Source organism: Hippocampus bargibanti, linkage group LG04 (genome assembly GCF_051943395.1).
Source record: "Hippocampus bargibanti isolate YZ-2025 linkage group LG04, ASM5194339v1, whole genome shotgun sequence".
Classification (NCBI taxonomy): Eukaryota; Metazoa; Chordata; class Actinopteri; order Syngnathiformes; family Syngnathidae; genus Hippocampus; species Hippocampus bargibanti.
In genome coordinates, this window is record NC_142737.1 from 29,394,769 (window position 1) to 29,415,521 (window position 20,753).

General features: G+C 40.5%; 1 protein-coding gene and 1 long non-coding RNA gene across 3 annotated transcripts in view; one reads left to right on the forward strand and one right to left on the reverse strand.

The window, feature by feature from the left end:
- Positions 1–20,753, reverse strand: part of LOC148899646 (protein crumbs homolog 2-like) — a 97,497-nt gene that overhangs the window by 63,676 nt on the left and 13,068 nt on the right. For both annotated transcript variants that reach the window (XM_088995034.1, XM_088995033.1), the window contains exons 2-6: positions 17,267–17,962; positions 15,698–15,893; positions 15,148–15,287; positions 14,281–14,466; positions 14,089–14,202 (exon numbers count right to left, since the gene is read on the reverse strand). In XM_088995034.1, coding sequence (XP_088851160.1) covers positions 14,089–14,202; positions 14,281–14,466; positions 15,148–15,287; positions 15,698–15,893; positions 17,267–17,962 — 1,332 coding nt within the window. The remainder of the gene's footprint in view (positions 1–14,088; positions 14,203–14,280; positions 14,467–15,147; positions 15,288–15,697; positions 15,894–17,266; positions 17,963–20,753) is intronic.
- LOC148899647 (uncharacterized) lies at positions 8,734–10,219 on the forward strand. The gene is made up of 4 exons (XR_016114769.1): positions 8,734–8,837; positions 8,942–8,980; positions 9,389–9,475; positions 9,578–10,219. It is a non-coding gene; the product is annotated as an uncharacterized LOC148899647 (long non-coding RNA).

The following is a 20,753-nucleotide window of genomic DNA, read 5'->3' on the forward strand; positions in this document are numbered from 1 at the left end:
GTATTTTTGATACTATAAAACGTTTTTTCTGATGTCAGGTAGGAAACAAAAAAAATGGTGTCGGTTGTCCTTTAATTATATTAAGCACGTTAATTACCAAACAATACCTGCAACGGTCCTGGAGATTGGTTTAGCTGTCTTTCTTAATTAAATGTAGACATAAGCATGCCTGCAAGCAGCCTCCGAAGTAGATTTGATTACTCTGTCATTTGGCATATGAGGAAGCTAGGAGAGGAAATTGTTACTGGATCAATTAAATTTACAATATTCCACAACTTTGAATGAAGGCCAGGGACTTTGACTTTATGGACATTGACTGTCATACAACTATTGTGGCATGTCCTGGTTGCTTAATGATGAAACATTCGCAGCTGCAAAATGTCTATAAAAGGGAGGAGAAACGCATGAAGATATATGAAAATCTTCTAAATCACAAAGCCATTTGTAGAATTGTATGTAGAGGCCATGTCATCGAATGGAAACACAGATTTGTAAAGATACAATTCATTCATTAAAAACGTGCGGTACCACGCTGTACCTGTCAGCTGCCATGGCCCACCGCAGAAACAGAGCAGGAGCAGTAACCTCCTTCCTCTCATGATCCAATGAGTTTACAGCCAACGCGTTTGCACTCTGTCACACTCCCGGATGACAAAAGTGGCACAACCTTCTCTATCTTTTTAGTCCACAAGATTAAAAAAAGCACATGTGTCTTTACTCCTCCATGCAGGCAGACAGGAGTGATCACTAGGTAGCCCTGCCCACTTTTTCTTTTTTTCTCCCTTCCTCCACCCGCCCCTCCCTCTCTCACACCCTGTGCTCCTGACCGTCTCCAGTCCATCCCGAGCTAAGTAATAAGCTTCTAGCTTCCAGCTGGCTCCTGTCAGAGTTTAACAAGAGGAATGCGTTCCCGATCCCTGCACTGACCTATGGGTGCTGGGTTGGGGCAGGTGGTTCTGAAATCAAACTGTAGGTGGCAGTACAGGCTAATGGCTTATGTGGCTGGTGTGCCGATAAAACTGAAGTACAGGCTCTTATATACACAATGGGACTAAGTCAGTTGAATTACAAAAGAGGCAGTTGGGGTGGGGAATGCTGATAAATCACAATGGGGTGTTTGATAATGTTGATAAATTACATGCTGGTAAAATAAATAAATAAGAACAACCAATTAGCCTTTGCCTTTCTGAAGTTTGCCACTTGATGTCAGATACATTGCTGCAGATGGCAAATGAAATATTCATATGATTTTCATCATATTAAAGATACGATGTAACATATCACATGAGCCAAATTGATTTCTACAATTTGACAGATGAGCACAAAGGCAGCACAAGATACAGTATATATAAAAAGCTGCATATGTAGACAGTCCATACCAAACAGTAACAAAGCAAAGGCATTAAAATATGTATTAATATCTATTGTTTTTCATGAAAACAGTGAAACAACTATGGTGTATGTCTTGTAGGAGCATCCAAGTTAACAACATACATTACCAACATACCGATGCATGTGTAACACCACATGTAAGAAAGTGCAACAACACACGCAGCGGCTCCCCCCTCTCTCCCGGCAAATTGGCGTTTTCGTGTTTATTATGTTTGTTCAGTCATTATAAGTGCCTTTCACGCTGGGTCCGAGAGGACAGTAATTTCATCTGTGCTGTATGTCATGCATATTAGCATATTTGACAATAAGGCTGACTTTGACTTTATATTGCCTAAAAACTGTTCAAAACACAAAAACTACAGCATACAGTACAGCTATATGAAGAAAATACAAAGTTAGAACCATTCACTCCAAAATAAGATAAGTAAGAGACCTGGAAGTTCCATTCACTCAAAACTTTACATCCCCTCGATCAGCAAACAGTATAGCATTGCTCAGTTGAAGCGTTGAAGCCAGCCACGGAACAATTCAAAGTCTTCGATGCTCATAGTTAGTGCTATGGAACTCGCCTCCTCTCTTATTAGCGGTACAGTTTGCTAAAAGTTTTTAGCATGATAAAACTCAAACCATTTGGAAACGTGCATTCACGACCAGCTGCAAACAATTCACTCTGAGCATGGAAATTGCCAGAATTGGACTGAGCACAAATCGTTTCCTTGTTTTTCAAAGTCTCGTAGATTTGAGTCTTTCCGACTCAAAGGTTCTCCCTGAATGTTTCGTACTTTGTAAACTGCTTCACTTTGTCACATCTTCGTCGCCGTCAGGAGCGCGCCCCTCCCCTAGTGTCTCTTCCTCCGCTGCTCGTCTCAGACGGCCCCTCCCTTCCTGACTCACCCGGCTCACGCACCTGTTCCCCATTCCCTTAATTGTGCCTTCTGGCTATAAAAGCCCCACCTTCCGTACGGTCGTTGTCGGAGTATTCCAGGAAGTTCCCCGCTACTACCACGCCACCAGGTCTGATCATTTGTTGCCCTCATTGTCACCTCTTTGTTGATTTTTGCGTGTCTCAGTAAAAGACTCTTTATTGGAACTCTGACTCACCGTGTATTTTGGATCCAACCCTTACCTCCTTCCGTCGTCCCTCGAGTCTTGTCACTACGCCTCGAGTGGACGTGACACACTTAAAGGACACCTCCACCGCATATAGCTATATTTTATGTTTTAAGACTCGCACTGAATATTCAGAAGTCTTGTTTTCGAGTTGATGACGATGCCTGACATGACATCATGTCAGGAACACCCCTGACAGAGAAAGCGACACACAATGCATTTTGGGTACTCTTTGGTCTGAAAACATTGTGTTAATCCCTGTTGATGGCGAAATTAGAAGGAAAAACACATAAATAATGCCATGGTGACACTACCAATTGCGGTAAAACCATAAAAGTGGACACAAATTCTCAGCAGACAAATCAGCCCATTTCCAATGGAGCTTGTGCGCCATCTTGTGCATTTTCTGCTACATTGGAGTCCAGACGGCTCGAATTGATACGGAATGACTTATTTAATCGATCGCAAAAATTTATGCTTTCCTCTTCAGAACTATTTGAATCATATTCATAACTGGATGAGTAACAAAAAACTATCTTCTCTGAATCTGAACACTCTGAAGCCATTGTTTTGATTCTGGAGGAAGGCAGTTAGTGGGTGGGCCAAACCTAATGTGACATCACGAACAGGGGGGCGGGACTTTGTGAATCTCCCCAGTTTCGAGCTCATTAGTGGCAGTTTTGGGCAACTTTAAGCCATTTTTATTGGTATTTTGCATTTGACTAAAAATATCAGCCTGCATGTTTTGGGTATTTTAGATGCTATAAAACGTTTTTCTGATGTCAGTTAGTAAACAAAAAAATGGTGTTGGTTGTCCTTTAAGCTTTAGAAAGTACAAGGTCTTCATCCAAAATAATGTTCAGTAAGGCTCATGACAACCGAGCGAGACACTGACTTGAGGCGGATATAAATATACAGCTATTCTAAATCAGAGATGTCCAGAGTGCCTAAATCAAACACATCCAAAGTCTGGCCCATATAGCCATAGCCTATGCTCAGGTACAAGCTAATTCAGTCTATTAAAAAAAATAACATAAAAAAACACATTGCTAATAAATCACTTCAAACTTTAAGTACATTTAAATGCTTTCTTGACTTAACCTTCCTGACTGACCATCAAGTGACCTCAGGGCCCGGACCAGCGGTGTGTCTTTTTAATCTGGCCCGCCAGAGGTTTGGTGCACAATTAAGGTTCGATGTGAATGATTGTATTCATTTAATTTGGACTGGTAATGACAAGCATTTCAGTGGTGCAGTTACTTGAAGTTGCAGAGCACAGGGAGGGAGGGGGAAACGAAGAGTGAGGGAGAAATATCTGGGAGAAATGTTATCTACCACTCGAGGAAATCGGTCAAACAGAAATTTCCAAATCCGGTAAAAAAAAAAAAACAGATGCATTGAACTTTCTACTCCTATATTACATTTACAATCGATTTATAACGCTCGTGTCATCTCAATCAACTTGTGCTCGTGTCATCTCAATCAACTTGTGCTCGATACGACGGAATAAGTCTGTTTGTGTCGCTATTTTTTCTCATTGGATCCAAAGCAGTGACATTTAAGTGACTCTTTATTGCAGTGAGTTCAACAATTGCAAATTTCATTCATTTATTTTTACGTCGTGTAGATAATGACATCCAAACGAAGAGGATCACGAATGAATGCAGAACAGAAAATTAAATGTATCAGATTAAAGGACCACCATTTTTTTGTTTCCTAAGTGATGTCAGAAAAACATTTTATAGCATCTAAAATACCCAAAACACACAGGCTGATATTTTTAATCAAATGCAAACCACCAATAAAAATTACTTAAAGTGTCCCAAAACTGCTTCAAAATGACCTCAGAAATGGCGAGTTTCAGAAGTTCCCACCCCCTTGTTTGTAACGTTCTTCAGGCAGTTCAGATTCAGAGCAGATGCTTTCTTGTTACGAGGGGTGGGTTTTACGCACACACCCAAAAGGAGGGTTAGAGACAGCGGCACACTTTGAGCAGCACACGAACATCAGAGATGTTGAGACGAGAGAGAGAGAGCTCAACAGCGCTACAGAGTAACAAATGACACGGTGGAAATGGCTGGTTTGTCCGCTGGAAATTTGTGTAAACTTACACCTTCTTTATGCGAACTCCACACAACGATTCACCATCATGTTATTTATGTAGTTTTCCTTCTAATTTCGCAATCAACACGGTGTTTTCAGATGAAAAAAAGTACCCAAAATGCACTGTGTGTCGCTTTCTCGGTCAGAGGCGTACAAAATGTGACATCACTTCCGGCATCGACATCAACTCGAAAACAAGACTTCATGAATATTCAGTGTGACTTTTAAAAAGTGAAATAAAGCTATACGTGGTGGAATCTTTTTAAAATTCAGTCAGTACAAGTCATTTGAAGTGATTTTACAAATTATGGACGCAACTTGTCGGGAGGTGTCGGTTGTCCTTTCAGTCAAGTGGGTGGGTACTTGACTATGTGATGGCTGGGTAAGCAGGCGGAAGCACATTATGTGGTGACCATATCTTGCATTTTGCTAGTCAATCAATTAGACGCATATGGAACTTAATAGGATTATGTTTAGTTCCTTATGGCGTTTTCCATATTTTTTGTATCCAGCAAATTAATGGGTGATGTGTATTTTTTTAAATGACTTCAAATGCTCATTTGAAATATTTTCAAAAATATAGCTCAAAAGTACAAAAAATATGCACATATATGCGCCACTTAGATGCCTTTGTCCTTTTGTTTTTCAGCAGATTTGAAACAGGCCCCTAAGCAGCTTTATCATAATCTCTTCTTCCCTCCAACAATTGCTTTGTGGTCCTGGTTTAATACCCAAGATGAACATATGGGACCATTTATTGGCTTTGTTGTTGTCTGCTGTTCTCCTGTAAACCATATGCAGCCCCTTCTGTTTGCTGTGAGCCTGCTGTGCTGTGTCCTGCTGGTACAAATTTGCCGGCAACACTTGTCTTATTGCTTCCCATTTTGTTATTGCATGATTTTCTAAGAATTCTTTTTTTTTCTCTCAAGGATGTGAGGGCTAGTGAAATTTGACCCGACTTTCCAATAAGCAGTCCATGTTTCACATCCAGTTATTGACTCCACAGCAGGCTTCAAGAAAATGTATAGTGGCTGTAATACAATACAACCATTTCACGTTGCACTCAGGTGACATGTGAAGTTCAAACTAAGACCTTAGACATCCATGCTTGCACTGGCATCGTCATGATGATCTTACCCATGTTTTTCTTCACTGATTATTATTTGAAAGTGTTGCCTAAGTTGTCTGATTTAAAAGTCAAGGGAAATATAGGATGCACCCATGAAAGACCATCAGTCAATCAAAAGACTGAAATGCAGAAACAGAAAGTAGGAAATTGTTCCTCTATATGTGCACATACGACTCAAATAGCAGTGTGATAAGATTTCCCAAAATTGACAAAGGGTCAAAACGCTGAGTGCCTACAAACTTAAGTAAAACAGTATAACTTCATTATGTAAACTATAAAAATGGACATATTGACAGCACCGACTCTAATGAAGATTGAAATGCCATAAATAGCATCTATTTTACTGTATTTTCCAGTGAGTATCACGACCTCCTTCTACCGCGGTACCATAGAGAGCATCCTGACCAGCTGTATCACCGGCGTGTCTCTCTCCCCCCCCCTTCAGGATCCCTCTTCAAAAGTCTCCGAGCCAAGACCAGCAGGCTCAAGGACCTTCATTTTCTTCAAAAGATATCCCTGTGCTTTATACGCCGGTGCGCCTTATATGTGAAGTAATACTGAGCCACAACAGTTATACTAAACAGTTATACTATAACCAACTAGAAAAGCACAATAATCATTAAGACACAGTTTCAATGAACTATGATTAACATAAACCCACACTTCAACAATAATAACAGGGATCCCAACCAAGGGAAATTAAAATACAGTGGGGCCTCGGTTTACGAATGCCTTGCCTTATGAACTTTTCGGTTTACGAACGTTAAATTTATGAAAATTAAACCTTGGATTACGCACTACTTTTCGCAATACACACGCCCCACCACAGCTGGCGGAGTAATCTTCCGCGGAAGAACACCAAAGGACATGAGTGAAAAGCGCCCCAGCCGGCCTGCCTTTCCACACCCCCTTTCTCTGAATGCACACGTCGATAAAGAGCGAGCGAGAGAGAGAGAGACGGAGAGAGACGTCGCTGGCCTGCCTTTCCACACGATATAGAGAGAGAGAGAGAGAGAGAGAGAGAGAGAGAGAGAGAGAGAGAGAGAGAGAGAGAGAGAGAGAGAGAGAGAGAGAGAGAGAGAGAGAGAGAGAGAGAGAGAGAGAGAGAGAGAGAGAGAGAGAGAGAGAGAGAGAGAGAGAGAGAGAGAGAGAGAGAGAGAGAGAGAGAGAGAGAGAGAGAGAGAGAGAGAGAGAGAGAGACGTTCATTGCCTCCAATGAGTTTTTTTAGTTCAGTTACTTTTGCTTTTTTGGGACCGAAAAAGACACCACAGGCTCGTGTTCAGCCTAAGAAGACACAAAAGTAAATTACAGTCGAGGAGAAGAAGGAGATCATTGAGAAACACGAATGATGTGTGCGTTTGTCTGATTTAGCCGCTTAGCGGATATGCTAAGTCCATTTCAATGTGTATCATTGTGTTCAGCTAATAGAAAAGGCTTGGCATGATGTTACCCTTCGATCCTTGAAAGCAGCATGGAAGAATTTGTGGCCCGCATGTATCCTTGAGAGGAACTTTGAAGGATTTGATCCTCATGACTCTGTTGTTTTGGACGACATTGTTTCCATTGTACAAAACATGGGACGCGAAGTGGATGCTGATAACATCGAGGAGCTTGTTGCTGACCATAATGAGGTCCTCAAAACACAGGATTTGATTTGCTAAGTGGAATGATGTGCCGGCTTTTATTGAACAGTTCCATCCAGAAAAGACTGTGGCTATGAGAATCATGAACATGATTGGATTGGATTGGATTGGATTGCCTTTATTAGTCTCACAGTGGAGAAATTTACATTTCACAGCAGCAAAGTGATGAAAGGATGATGAATGATAATGTGATGCCCCCGTTTCGTAAGACCTGAAATGTCAGAAAGCAACAGGTGTCGATTAAGAGCCATCAACGACCATCATAAATGTAAATAAAGTGACTTTATTATACAGTGCAGTGTATTTCTTTCTTCACAATACAATAGCACATTTATTATACATAGAAAAAGGTATGTTGTGTGTAGTTTTAAGGCTTATTTAGTTGAAAATTATATTTTATGGAGACCTGGGAACTGATTATTCTCATTTTAATGGCTTCCTATTGGAAAAAAAAATTGGGATACACACTTTTCGCCTTACACCCTCTGTCTGGGAACCAATTAAGTTCGTAAGCCAAGGTCTCACTGTAGAGGAAAATGAAACAGATCAGACGGGGGTCAAGTGGGCCGTAAATTTATGAATGCAAGATTGCATATTAAATATCTGCTACATAATTATACACTGTAAACCCGAACAGTACTACTGACTCAAAGTCATTGAGGTCAGTCAACTCAAAAGCCGATTTTTTGTTTCAAAAACTTAAACATTTGGAGTTTTCTGAATAGTCATGCGTTTTTAATTTGCAGTAAATCAATACTTTTGAGTTCATGGCTGTCGTATACTTATATATTTTGAGTAAACGGCAGAACGCTGCGTGATGACGTCACCGCAGGCGTGGTCTCACCGGGCGCGGTCTCACCGGGGCCATTTTTACTTCTCGACGGCTGAAGCGTGCAGAGACCGAGTAATATCTGTTGCAGTCGGTGCACAGAAAAAAGATATTTTGTTGTGTCGACGGCAAAATTGGAAAGTCAGTTTGTGGAACTTGCCGCCTTTCACGCAAAGAAGGTCCGAGAGTAATGTGGCGATATATGTATGAATTTTTCTTAAACGTCAAATGGGTGTAAAAAATTAAGGTTTATATAAAAGGGTCACACGAAATCCTCCACGCCGTGGCTGCAACGCCCAGCAGGTAAATGCTTTGAGTTAACTTTGTTTGCAAACGACAGGACCGCGTGTCAGTGTCCAGCACAAGCTATAGGCTTAAGATATCTATACACGTGCAGCGGTAGTGCTGCAGTTTTAAGAATGCACTAAGTAAATATAATGATAGCCAAAAAATGTGTAGTGGATTGGAATATGTACAATTGATGCAGTTTAAATGGTTATGCATGTGTAAATTAAACATGAACTTTTTTTAAAATGTATTTTTGGCATTTTAAGGATACAGAGAGAGCTGCTGGAGGCCAAGTCATCAAACTGCAAACGCCTGACTGGTTTGATTGCATCATTTAATCTGGTACATTAGATTTATTAAACTTAAAAAGTTAACATGGATAAATGTGTTGTATTAAATTAAAGGATTACATTCATTGTCATGTTTTTTTCTCTTCAACCTTTCAGCCCCCAGGTGCAAATTGAGCAATACCACCATTATCGAAGGTATGTTTACATTTTTATTTGTGCTATATTCTTAATTACCTGATGAATATCATACTACATGTAGGTATTTTTTATGTTGAACAGAATTTTACCTTTTTAACATATATTGGAGTATTTTACACCATTAGTTGAGACTTCATTGATTGTTCTTTTTTTAAAACAATCTCAAGTCTCACATTCTCCTCTGCTCTTACCAACAACTGATGTTCATTAATCATTCCAGTGATGCAGTTGTTAAATTGCAATAGGGATAGTGCAGAGGTTCCAAACTATTACGAAGGACATGCTTGGATTTGAGCTATAATAATCCGTAACTGTCTTTAATTTGGACCCACTAGAATCACACCAACTTTACTTTGCTTATCCAAACACGTACTCATTCTTGAAAAATGTTTAATGTAATTGCAGGCCTAACATGGACTGGAGATGCAAACTGTGTTCTACATCCCTGGATACTCGGGCGAAGATGACTCCGAGTTCTTCAAGACATGCAATGTATGTATTACCTGACTTAACACAAATGTCTATCTATGGCCACAATATATGCTATAACCTTTTACTTTATTCTGTATGTGTACGTTTGTGTGTATTTTGCAGTGGGAAGAGGATCCAGACATTGAAAACACTCCTGTCGCACTTTTCTCCGTAACAACTGACAACCTCACTGGTGCCATCTTGTTTAACCCCGACAGCATTTCTGTTGTGATAGAAGATGGCATTATTGTGAGATGTCTCCCCAGGTTGGCTGATGCACACCTCCTCTTGTTTGGTTTAATGTATGCATTGCATTTAGATTATCCAAGAAAATTAATCCTCACATTCACCTTCATTCAGAAAATACTGCTGTGTCTTCATGATAACAGACCACTCAAACCATGCTTGCTAAGTTTGAAAAATGCTTTGTTCCGCAATATTGAAGGCACCAGTGCCTCCAATATTACGGAACAAAGCAACACTCGATAAGTAACTTCAGTTTTACTCTGCTTTGTATACCTGTTTGTGACTGATTTTATATTAATACTTTGATATGTAAACTTGGATTCCACCAAAATGTATTTTTTCGTTTCAGGAATACTGTGTTTGTTTTTAGTAAGTTTTACCTTGATTTGCACCTTATAACGAGTACATTGAAATGTATTCGGTTGTATTTATTCAAGTATATGCTTTTCAAAGAATTTATTTTTTTAACAGAACAGCAGAGTATAATTTGTTGTTTTTTTCTGTTTTGTTGTGTTTATTTCACATCTTCTGCTCAGGGGTTTATTTGTTGTTTTGGTACGTGGACATGCTGTGCATTTTGATACTGTTATCATTTGTTTTATCAAAGGTTGTTTTAAACCTTGATAAAAAAATGTGAACTAAAACAGACGTGAGGTGTGTTTTTGTTTTTAGACATAGAAGGCAAATGTAAGTACAGTATACATGAATATATGTTTTCATGGAACATTATAAATTTGAGTTGGTTAAGCTTAAATATGAAACCTAATTTTAATTTAAAAATTAAAAAACATTAGAGTAAACTGAAAGTACATGTTTTAAGTTCAGGCAAACTCATAACATTTAAGCTCAATCAAACTCATAACTTTTAAGTTCAGACAAACTCATAAAATTTATTTACACTACTCAAACATTTTAAGTAAACTACTTGAACATTTTGAGTTAACTCTACTCAAACATTTTGAGTTAACTGTACTCAAAAAATTTGACGTAATCAGTTGCCATATAAATTTTGAGTACTTTCAACTTGTTGGGTTTTACAGTGTACAAAGACTATTTATTATGTTTATAGAGGTTTTTCACAACTTTGGTCATCCCCCATCACGTCTTATTTAAGTTAGTTCAGTATTAGAAATCATAATTAAAACCATGGTATACTACAGGTCAACAGTAATAAACATGCCCTATCATAATTTCCTTAATTAGAATAATTAATTGTGAATTCGAATGACGAACGAGATAGTTTGTAATTCTGCTTTCTCATTTTTTTTCTCTGCATGTTGCTTCCCTCACAATGCTGTTTGAGTGACAGCCAACCTTTGCCACCATAGTTGATCACTTTTCCATCGCAAAGACTGCAAAGGGCTTTCCCCGGATTTTAATGTTTGAATATGAAATCTGAAAGCGGGCATCCATCGACTTGTTTTTCTAACCATGCCCAATTTCATGAATGAATGCCCAATTTCATGAATTCTTTATCCCTCCATCCAAAGACGTCACCATTCCACAATCACTGTTGTGGAACGTGCTTCCGGCATGGTTCCACGACAGCATGCCGAAAGCATGCCGAGTCAAGCACTATGCATTCTGATCATCCTATCACCCTTCAAAACAAATGTTTTAGCGGTTGTATACGGAAATAAAATAACTTTTATATGAAAATAGAAAATATCACTTTAGCGGAGAAAAAATAGCTGAATTCTGCCAAATAGCTGTTATAGTGATTGGCTGGCAACCAATTCAGGGTGTCCCCCGCCCGAAGACAGCTGAGATAGGCTCCAGCAACCCCCGCGACCCTAATGAGGAATAAGCGGTACGGAAAATGAGATGAGATGAGACTCTGTTATAGTAATTCCTGATCCTATCCAACCTGGTCACTCCCAAAGAAAACCTCAATATCTTCATCTCTGCTACATCCAGCACTGCTTCCTGTCTTTTCTTCAGTGGCACACACATGTATTCTGTCTTGCTGTGACTGATCTGCATTCCTCTCCTTTCCAGGGCCTACCTCCACATCTCTAGTTTCTTCCCCATCTGTACCCTGCTCTCGCGACAGTTCACAATGTCATCTGCAAACATCATGGAGATTCTTGTCTAACATTGTCTGTCAGCCTGTCCATCACCATAGCGAATAAGAAGAGGCTCAGAGCTGACCCCTGGTGGAGTCCCACCTCCACCTTGAATTCCTCCGTCACACCGACAGCACACCTCACAACTGTCTTACAGTCATGATATGTCCTGCACCGCTCTGACATACTTTTCTGTCTCTCCAGACTTCCTCATGCAATACCACAACTCTTCTCTGGGCACCCTGTCATAGGCTTTCTCCAGATCTACAAAGACACAATGCAATTCCTTCTGACCTTCTCTGTACTTCTCTCTCAGCATTGTTAAAGGACAACCGACGTCTCCGGACAAGTTGTGTTCATAATTTGTAAAATGGCTTCAAATGACTTCTACTGAGCGTATTTTAATAAGATTCCAACGCACATAGCAATATTTTACGTTGTAAGACTCGCACTGAATATTCATTCATATTCATTGTTGTTTTTGAGTTGGTGACGAGTCCCTACATGACATCACTAAAGGAACGCCCCTGACTGAAAAAAAGACACATTGTAGCAGTTCTTCCATCACGTCAATGTATTTTGCTGTACTTGTTTGGTCTGAAAACCTCGTGTTGCACCCAAAAGCCGCCAGAAGAGGGTGTCCAAGCTCCATGGAAGGAATTTATCAGCCTGTGGAAACGGGCTGATTCATTCCTCACGGGAGCTTGTCGCCATTTTTCTGCCTCTTTTCTGGGATGCTATTTTGCAGTCCAGATGCCTCAAAATGACACGGAATAAATTATTTCATCGATTTTTATTGGTGTTTTGCATTTGACAAAAAATATATCCCTGCATGTTTTGGGTATTTTAGATGCTATAAAACGTTTTTCTGATGTCAGTTAGGAAACAACTCTATCCTGAAAAAGGCCCAACAGAGAATGTACTTCCTGAGGCTGCTAAAGAAGCATGGCCTGCCACAGGAGGTGCTGCAACATTTCTACACGGCTGTCATCGAATCCATCCTGTGTCCTTCCATCACCGTTTGGTCCGGGGCCGCCACAAAAATGGACAAAATCCGACTTCAACGGACAGTTAGGACGGCGGAAAAAATCATTGGCACCGCCCTACCCACTCTCGAGGACTTGCACACTGCAAGAATCCAAACTAGGGCGCGGAAAATCCTACTGGACCCTCCGCACCCTGCCCACCACCTTTTCCAGCTACTCCCCTCAGGCAGGCGCTACCGATCCATGCGCACCAAATCCAGCAGACATTTAAACAGCTTCTTCCCCCAAGCCATTAACTCTTTGAACTCTTTCAACAGTAGCCAAAATGGAACTGTATAGTGCCACTTAGCAGTTTTTTTTTTGACAACGATACTAGTGCAGCGTGTTCTACCGGAAACAAATTCCTTGTGTGTTCTACATACTTGGCAATAAAGATGATTCTGATTCTGATTCTGATAAGAATGAAACAGCAAGGGATCGTCAGGAGGACTTTTCAACACAGTATTGTCTTTTTCTGGTCTCTTTGTTTTGGTTTTTCAGCACCGGCTGGAGTTTTGTTCATGACCTGTTAGCTTTGGACCACTGTCTCATGCTTGTCCTGTATTTAAAGACTTTGATTTATGCTTCGCTTTGTCAGATTATTGACCGTGTCAACCATTCATGCCAAAGTACTTTTTCTCTAGACCTTGAGCTCTCACTCATTGTCATTTTTTATCTTGATAGTTTTTTGGTTTCCAATTATACTATTGAGAGTGCTGGGCTGTTTGTCACTTATACATTTGGATCAATATTTTTGTACCTTTTTGTATCTCTATTTATCTGAGTCTGGCTTTTTGGGTCTTTCATCAGACGTTGTGGAGTATAAATGAAGTAGCTGATTTAACTGCTATTTCGGCAGGTTCATTAAGGAGGTCAGGAATTGTTGTTGGGACATTTTTTGACAGAACTCGACCAGGTGTGATTTTCAACTGATTGGTTCTACTACATGCCTAGAATACAACTTATTTTCCTTTCAGCTTTTCCCTTCAGGGGTTGCCACAGCAAATCAGTGTTCTCAATCTTCATGGGTTTGATTTGCATTTGTTTTGGCCAAGCTTTTAGGTTGGATGCCCTTCCTGACACAACACACAATGTAAATAATTTTCGATAGAATCGTCAACAATTTACTATTCTTCAGTTTTCACGACCGAGCAAACGTCCGCCTTAGATCACAAATTTGACATTTGCCAAGCAAAAGTTTAGAAAGTAACAGAAATAGTTTACGAGGACCCATATTAGTGAAAAGACTGCAATACAGGGATAGCATTAGTGAGAAAATGATCAAAAATAATCATACCTGTGAAGCCATTGGAGCATAAACATTGATAAGAGTTGACTAAATCCTGGCAGCTTCCTCCATGCTGACACGGGGCAGACATACACTCATCCACATTAAGAGAGCAGTTGTCTCCTGAAAAAGCAACAAATGTGTCTAAACCATTTTTTTCTGAGAAAACAATGTCAAATGGGTTTGAGCTTGATAGCAAACCTGTAAATCCAGGTTGACAGTGACAGACGAATCCAGCTGCTTCTTCATAGGAAAAATTGGCCACGGTAAGTTCAGGGAGTACGCCATAATTCTCCATGTCTGAGCGCTGGAAGCATTCGCCGTCATTTTCACATGGGTACTGTGCACACTCATCTTCATCTTCCTGGCAGTTTTCACCATTGTAACCTAAAAACACGGATATTCATTCATTGACACAACCACTCTGAGTTCCTGTAGGAAAAGTGTGATTGTCATGTCAAGGTATATGTACTCGAAAATAAAGAACAGTTTCACGCAATGAATTTATTTGTTGCCTTCTGTATGCGCTTTATGAAATTGTGTGTGTTTCTGTTTCCATGTGTGAATTAGCTGCGTCACAGGTAAACATGAAATGTCATGATGAGACTCCTCATTGAAAAGTGAAATAAAGCAAAGACTTAATTAGAGCCTAAGCCTTGCTTATTAGAGGTTTGATTAAGCAGCACCCCTTCATACATGTGCAATCATTTCTACTGGGGTGCTTTCTTGTTTATAACCGTAGCTAGATGAAGGAAAAACTGCAGGACTATTTCCACAGAATCGGACAACCTTGCTCTTTTGACACTTTTGAGCCAAAATTAGTAAATGCTATTGTCGATTTAGATTTCGGCGTAGGAAACAGTCAAGACGCAGAAGTATTCATCCAAATCCAAATGCAAACAAACTTTAATTACAGATGCCATCTTGAAGTGTGATGCAATTGATTGTCACAACTTCCGACGGGCGCATAATAAATCAATTGACAGTACAATAAAAATGTGGTGTAGAAGATATTTGCGAATTGAAGGTTTTGCTTCATGAACAAATCAGAGTTGATATCATGTATACCAGGCCAGCAGAGGCATTGGTACTGGTTGATCCCCTCCAAGCAGGTGCCTCCATGCTGGCATGGGCCCGAAGCACATTCAGGAATGTCCTCCTGACAGTTGTGACCATCAAAGCCTGTCCCCTCGCAGTCACATTTATATCTAAGGCAGGAGAACACAAAGTCTTCAGCAAAAGGACAATTTTGAAGTAATAATCCAGTAGATTTGGAAGCACAGAACTGCACAAAAGGGCTTGATAAGAATGAGGAGAAAACTCTCAAGGACACTTTACAGTCACATGATATTTTTTCTGCGGGTGAGCAGCGGTAGCCACACGCGCCAGCATTCACTCAACCCGGAAGTAACATAAAGTAAAAGAAAACAAAAACAACTAAATAACAAATAATGTGACAACACAAATCCACAGAGAGTCATTCATTCTTCAGCACTTTCTGTACCCTCTTTGTGACAGAAGCAGTTCTAGATGAAAGAGGAGAGAATCAAAGCGTCCTTTTCAGCAGTGGATCAGGGACGTATGAACTTATGTGTTGTGCGTCTTTTAGTGGACCTACCTGTTGACATCATCAATGCACCTGCCATCATTTAGACACGGCATGCTGGCACATTCATCGACGTTGATCTCACAGTCTTGGCCCTGGAATCCATCCATACACTGACACGAGTACATGGCAACATAGTCTCGGCAGGTGGCACCGTTCTGGCAAGGCTGTACTTCGCACTCATCAATCTCTACTTCACAGTTAATACCTAAAGAGAGACAAGTGGGCCAAGATGAGAGATTGGAAATAAACTTCCTTTGTTTGAGCGGCACTACTTCATGTTATTTTTCCTGTCCCTTTCTTTCTGAAAAAAATTAACAAAACTTTTTTCTGACTGGTTTAGTTCTGTCGAAGAGCACCACATACTGTAGCAGTCGATGAGAAGGTTTCTTCAGCCGTCATCTGTACAAATGACATTTGTACAGATGACGGCTGAAGAAACCTTCTCATCGATGGACCACTCCTGTACCACTGAGAGCTTACACAGACGTAATACTGTAGCAGTGTTGATTTGCAAGAGGTGTCAGGGTCATAATGATTTCCATAGAACTGTCAAGCCGCTTTTTGAGGTAAACCAATATAAAAGTATGTCAGTCAATCTATATGTTCCAGTTTCAAAACTAAAATATGTTTGTGCGTGTCAGTATACACGTGTGTGTGTGTGTGTGTGTGTGTGTGTGTGTGTGTGTGTGTGTGTGTGTGTGTGTGTGTGTGTGTGTGTGCGTGTGTATGTGTGTTTGTGTGTGTGTGTGTGTGTGTGTGTGTGTGTGTGTGTGTGTGTGTGTGTGTGCGTGTGTGCGTGTGTGTGAGTGTGTGTGTGTGTGTCTGTGTGTGTGTGTGTGTGTGTGTGTGTGTGTGTGTGTGTGTGTGTGTGTGTGTGTGTGTGTGTGTATATGCGTGTGCGTAAAAAAAAAAAACATACAATCCATCCATCCCAAAAGGGTCGTTGGGGGTGTTGGAGCCTATCCCAGGCAACCAGTTGCCAGCCAATAGGAGGGAACACAAAAACGGACAACCATTCATGCGCACACTCACACCGAGGGACAATTTGGACTGTTTTTTTTTTTTACTGAAATTTTGTCTACAGCTAGACTTGCGCTAATATACAGTAAAGTCTCGTTATGTCGATATCGGTTACATTGATAGTACTGCTTATTACGATACTATTTCTATGAACCCAAGGAGAAAATTTACATGCCGCAGGATCGGATATATCGATAGTCCGGTTATATCGATATTTTTTCCGACTCCTGAGAATATCGATATAACGAGACTTTACTGTGTGTATATATATATATATATATAAAAAATATATATATATATATATATATATATATATATATATATATATATATATATATATATATATATATATGTCTGCATGTATATAGAAATATATGAGAGAGAGACTGATGGATGGATGGATGGATGCATGGATGGATTTGGGTAGGTAGAGAGAAAGAGAGAGAGAGAGAGAGAGAGAGAGAGAGAGAGAGAGAGAGAGAGAGAGAGAGAGAGAGAGAGAGAGAGAGAGAGAGGAGAGTGTATGCATAAGTCATGTAGAACTCATATTTTCCCTACCTTTGAAGCCTTCAATACAATCACAACTATAATTGTCCACTTCATCCGAACATGTACCGTTATTTTGACACGGTTGGGAGGCACACTCATTTATGTCCAAGTCACAGTGGAATCCCTGAAATCCAGGAACACAGAAACACTGGTAGGCATTGACGCCATCTTTACAGATGGCTCCATTTTGACAGGGTTGAGACTCGCATTCGTTGATGTTTTCTTCACAGTTTGCCCCTTGGTATCCAGCATCACACTGACAATGAAATCCAATGTCAGGAATGTCTCGACAGATTCCGCTGTTGTGGCATGTTTCCTCTGAGCAAGTGGTAATATTTGATAGGCAATGTTGGCCTCCAAATCCATGGGGACAGTGGCATGAATAGGCATCGATTCTGTTGACACAGTATGACCTGATACCTTTGCAAGGGTTGCTTTCACACTCATCTACATCCTGGGTGCAGTTGAGGCCTGTGAAGCCATCTGGACAGTGGCATGTGAAGTAGTCAGTTCCGGGACTGCTGGTGCAGTTGGTGCAAGGGGCCAAGATGCAAGCATCATACAGATCATCACAGTTTTTGCCCATGTACCACACTGGTCCTTTGGGGCAAAGGCACACGTAGTCACCCAGATGTTCAAGGCACGTGGCGCCATTGTTACAAGGTGACGAGAGACACTTGTCTGCTGCTGCTGTACACAGAAGACCTGCAGATGAAATGATACAAAAAGTACAATTTGTATGTAAAACAATGTAAGAAATTGATTCACAACACTAAATAATTTCTCCACCGATCGGAACTGGGGAAATGTTATAGAATAATTAAATTAATATTATGAAAAATGAATATGTTTACATACTTTTACTGATATTCAAAGATATGCAAAATGTATTTTTGATGTGAATGCCTTACAATTCAGCAGAACAAGCGTTTTTGCTCATAAAAACTGTAAAACTATGTCAATTGCATTTTAACTCAAGTTCTTACTTTGCATTTTCACTGACTTTTATAAAAATAAACAACAACCAAAATATTCATTTCCATTGAAAACACACCTTCACTCCATTCACAGGGCATGTTGTATGCACCAGCTGGAAATGTATTCCCTATTGTTGTCTGTGCGCATGGTTTAATGATCAAGAAGCAAATGATGCAAAAATTTCAGTCAAAAAAAAACTGTCAAGGCAATTCACTACACAAACACATTTTAAATATAGTTTTATTTTCTCAGTTTCTCATGTTTTATTGTCTCGGTATTCATACATCCGGTAAAGACATCACATCTTGCCGCTCTTGACAAAAGCTTTCCCAAACAGCTCTCTCTCTTCTCCCCTTGCGCCTCGACCATCTGCGCGAGCTCCATTATGTGCCGGCCCAAAGATTAAAGAATCTTTTTGTTCTTACTTTTGATTCCTGCTTCATTATTAATTATCCTAACATTTGGTGCCTGGAGTCTCAATGACCGCAAGTCCACTTTCGAGTTTTGCCTGAAGGCAACACGAGAGAGCATGTAAGACAGGGGTCTCCAACACACGGCCCACGGGCCAACTGCGGCCCTCGAATGAATATTTTGCGGCCCGCCTTGACATGAAAGATTAATGTTAGTGCGGCCCGCATGATTGATATGAATGAAACTTATGTGTGGAGCTGAACAAACCGTTGAACAAACCATGGAACAAAATTTTAACACAAATTTGCAGACTTCTAGACGCACAAAGCCACATTTCAAATTTTTGCAGACCCATTCTCTTTTGATGTGCAAGATGCCCCTCCTGTGTTCCAAATGGAGCTCTGTGACCTACTGTGCCACTCCGCACTCAAAGCCAAGTTCAGGAATGTGAATGGAGAAGCAGAAAAGCTTGGGCAATGTTTGAGAGAGTTAACCCCCAGCTTCCCTGAACTTTCCCGAATGTTCAAGCGGACCATGTGTCTTTTTGGGAGCGCATACTTATGTGAGAAGCACTTCTCCACCTTGAACTTCAATAAGTCCAAGTACAGGTCCAGACTTACCGATGAGCATCTTCAAGCCCTACTCAGTCTCCACTGCCTCCTCCCTCAAGCCAAATGTGGCTCGGCTTTGTGAAAAGAAGCACTGCCAGGTCTCTAGCAGCAAGAAGTAGGCAAGAGAAGCCATGTTTGGGACAGTTCATGTTCAATATTTTATTTATGTTCAGAAAGTTAAAGGTTAAAGGACTGTGAATACAGACATTTGAACCTTTATTAAAATAATTAGTTCCCTCTGTTTTTTTCAGTCGTCTGTATCTGCCTTATGATCATTATTGATCATTATAATTATTTATTTATTACTGGTTAATTTATTTTTTATTCATTTTTCCATTTATTCATTTAATTCATTTTTTGTGTGTTAAAAATAAAGATATTGAGAACATTGGAATGTTTTATCTGTGCTTTTCTTGTGAAAATCCTGATGCGGCACAGCCTCACCCAGACCCTGCCTCCAGCGGCTCCCGGGTAAATTGAGTTTGAGACCACTGATGTAAAACGACTTGCCGAATGACGACTTCGAACGGCCAGGGCAACTGTCGAAGAAGAGCAAAAGTAAGGTAGAACTTCACTCAACACCATTCGAGTTTTAGAAATATGAAAGTTTACCGGCCTCATGGTAGATTTTCCTTGGCCAGGAAAGCCATACCATGTTTTCAAACCGGGTGGGAACAAGGCTATTCAGTTAGGAATATGCATTGGGGTTTTCACCAGGGGTTGCTTGGTTGACAACCCTTCCCCGTTTATTTTCGTGCCTGGCGCGAACCGGGAGAGCACTAAGTAGCTCGCTGATAGCGCCTTGTGCGTTCAGGAGTTGTGTTCTCGAGTTAAGAGTTGAGAGAAATTGCAGCGCTGCATTCAGGTTCACCCAAGTTGTGTATGTGGGGTTTGATCGTGAGCGTGTTAGGTCAATCCGAAAAAACGGCTTGTGTTGTTTGATGGGGGCATCGATAATAAAAAGGTAAAATAATGTGAAAAACTGAAAGAAAAGAAGGGGTAGATGAATTTGAGGGAATTCAACATGGTTGTGATTTGTTGTGGTATGTGGATTAAGTTAACGGATTCATTCTACGACACGGCGTAGGAAAGGAATAAACGATTGTAATGGTATGCGCTGTGATTGATACATGGTAAGTTGAAAACAAGAGGAAAAAACGTGCATGGACCGCACCATTTTGAATGTGGCTGCTAGAGCCAGTCGCCATTTTATATTATGACGGCCCTGCTGCCATCTTGCATGTGACGCTAGATGCCTTTGCGAGTGTGGAAGGCGGGAGTCGGTAGCATAGCTGGAGTGAGTTGAAGGCACAATTGTAACGTTTTGTCTTGTTGTTGTTGGTAGATGGCATGGTGTTTTAACGAAAATAATCAAACACCTTTGAAGTGAGGATTCCAGTATTTTGGTCTGCGATCGGGACCAACAATTTTGCGATCAGCTTGGGCAACACATGTAGCAATTGCAGTAGCGGAAGAAGCCGCGCTCAACATGCAAA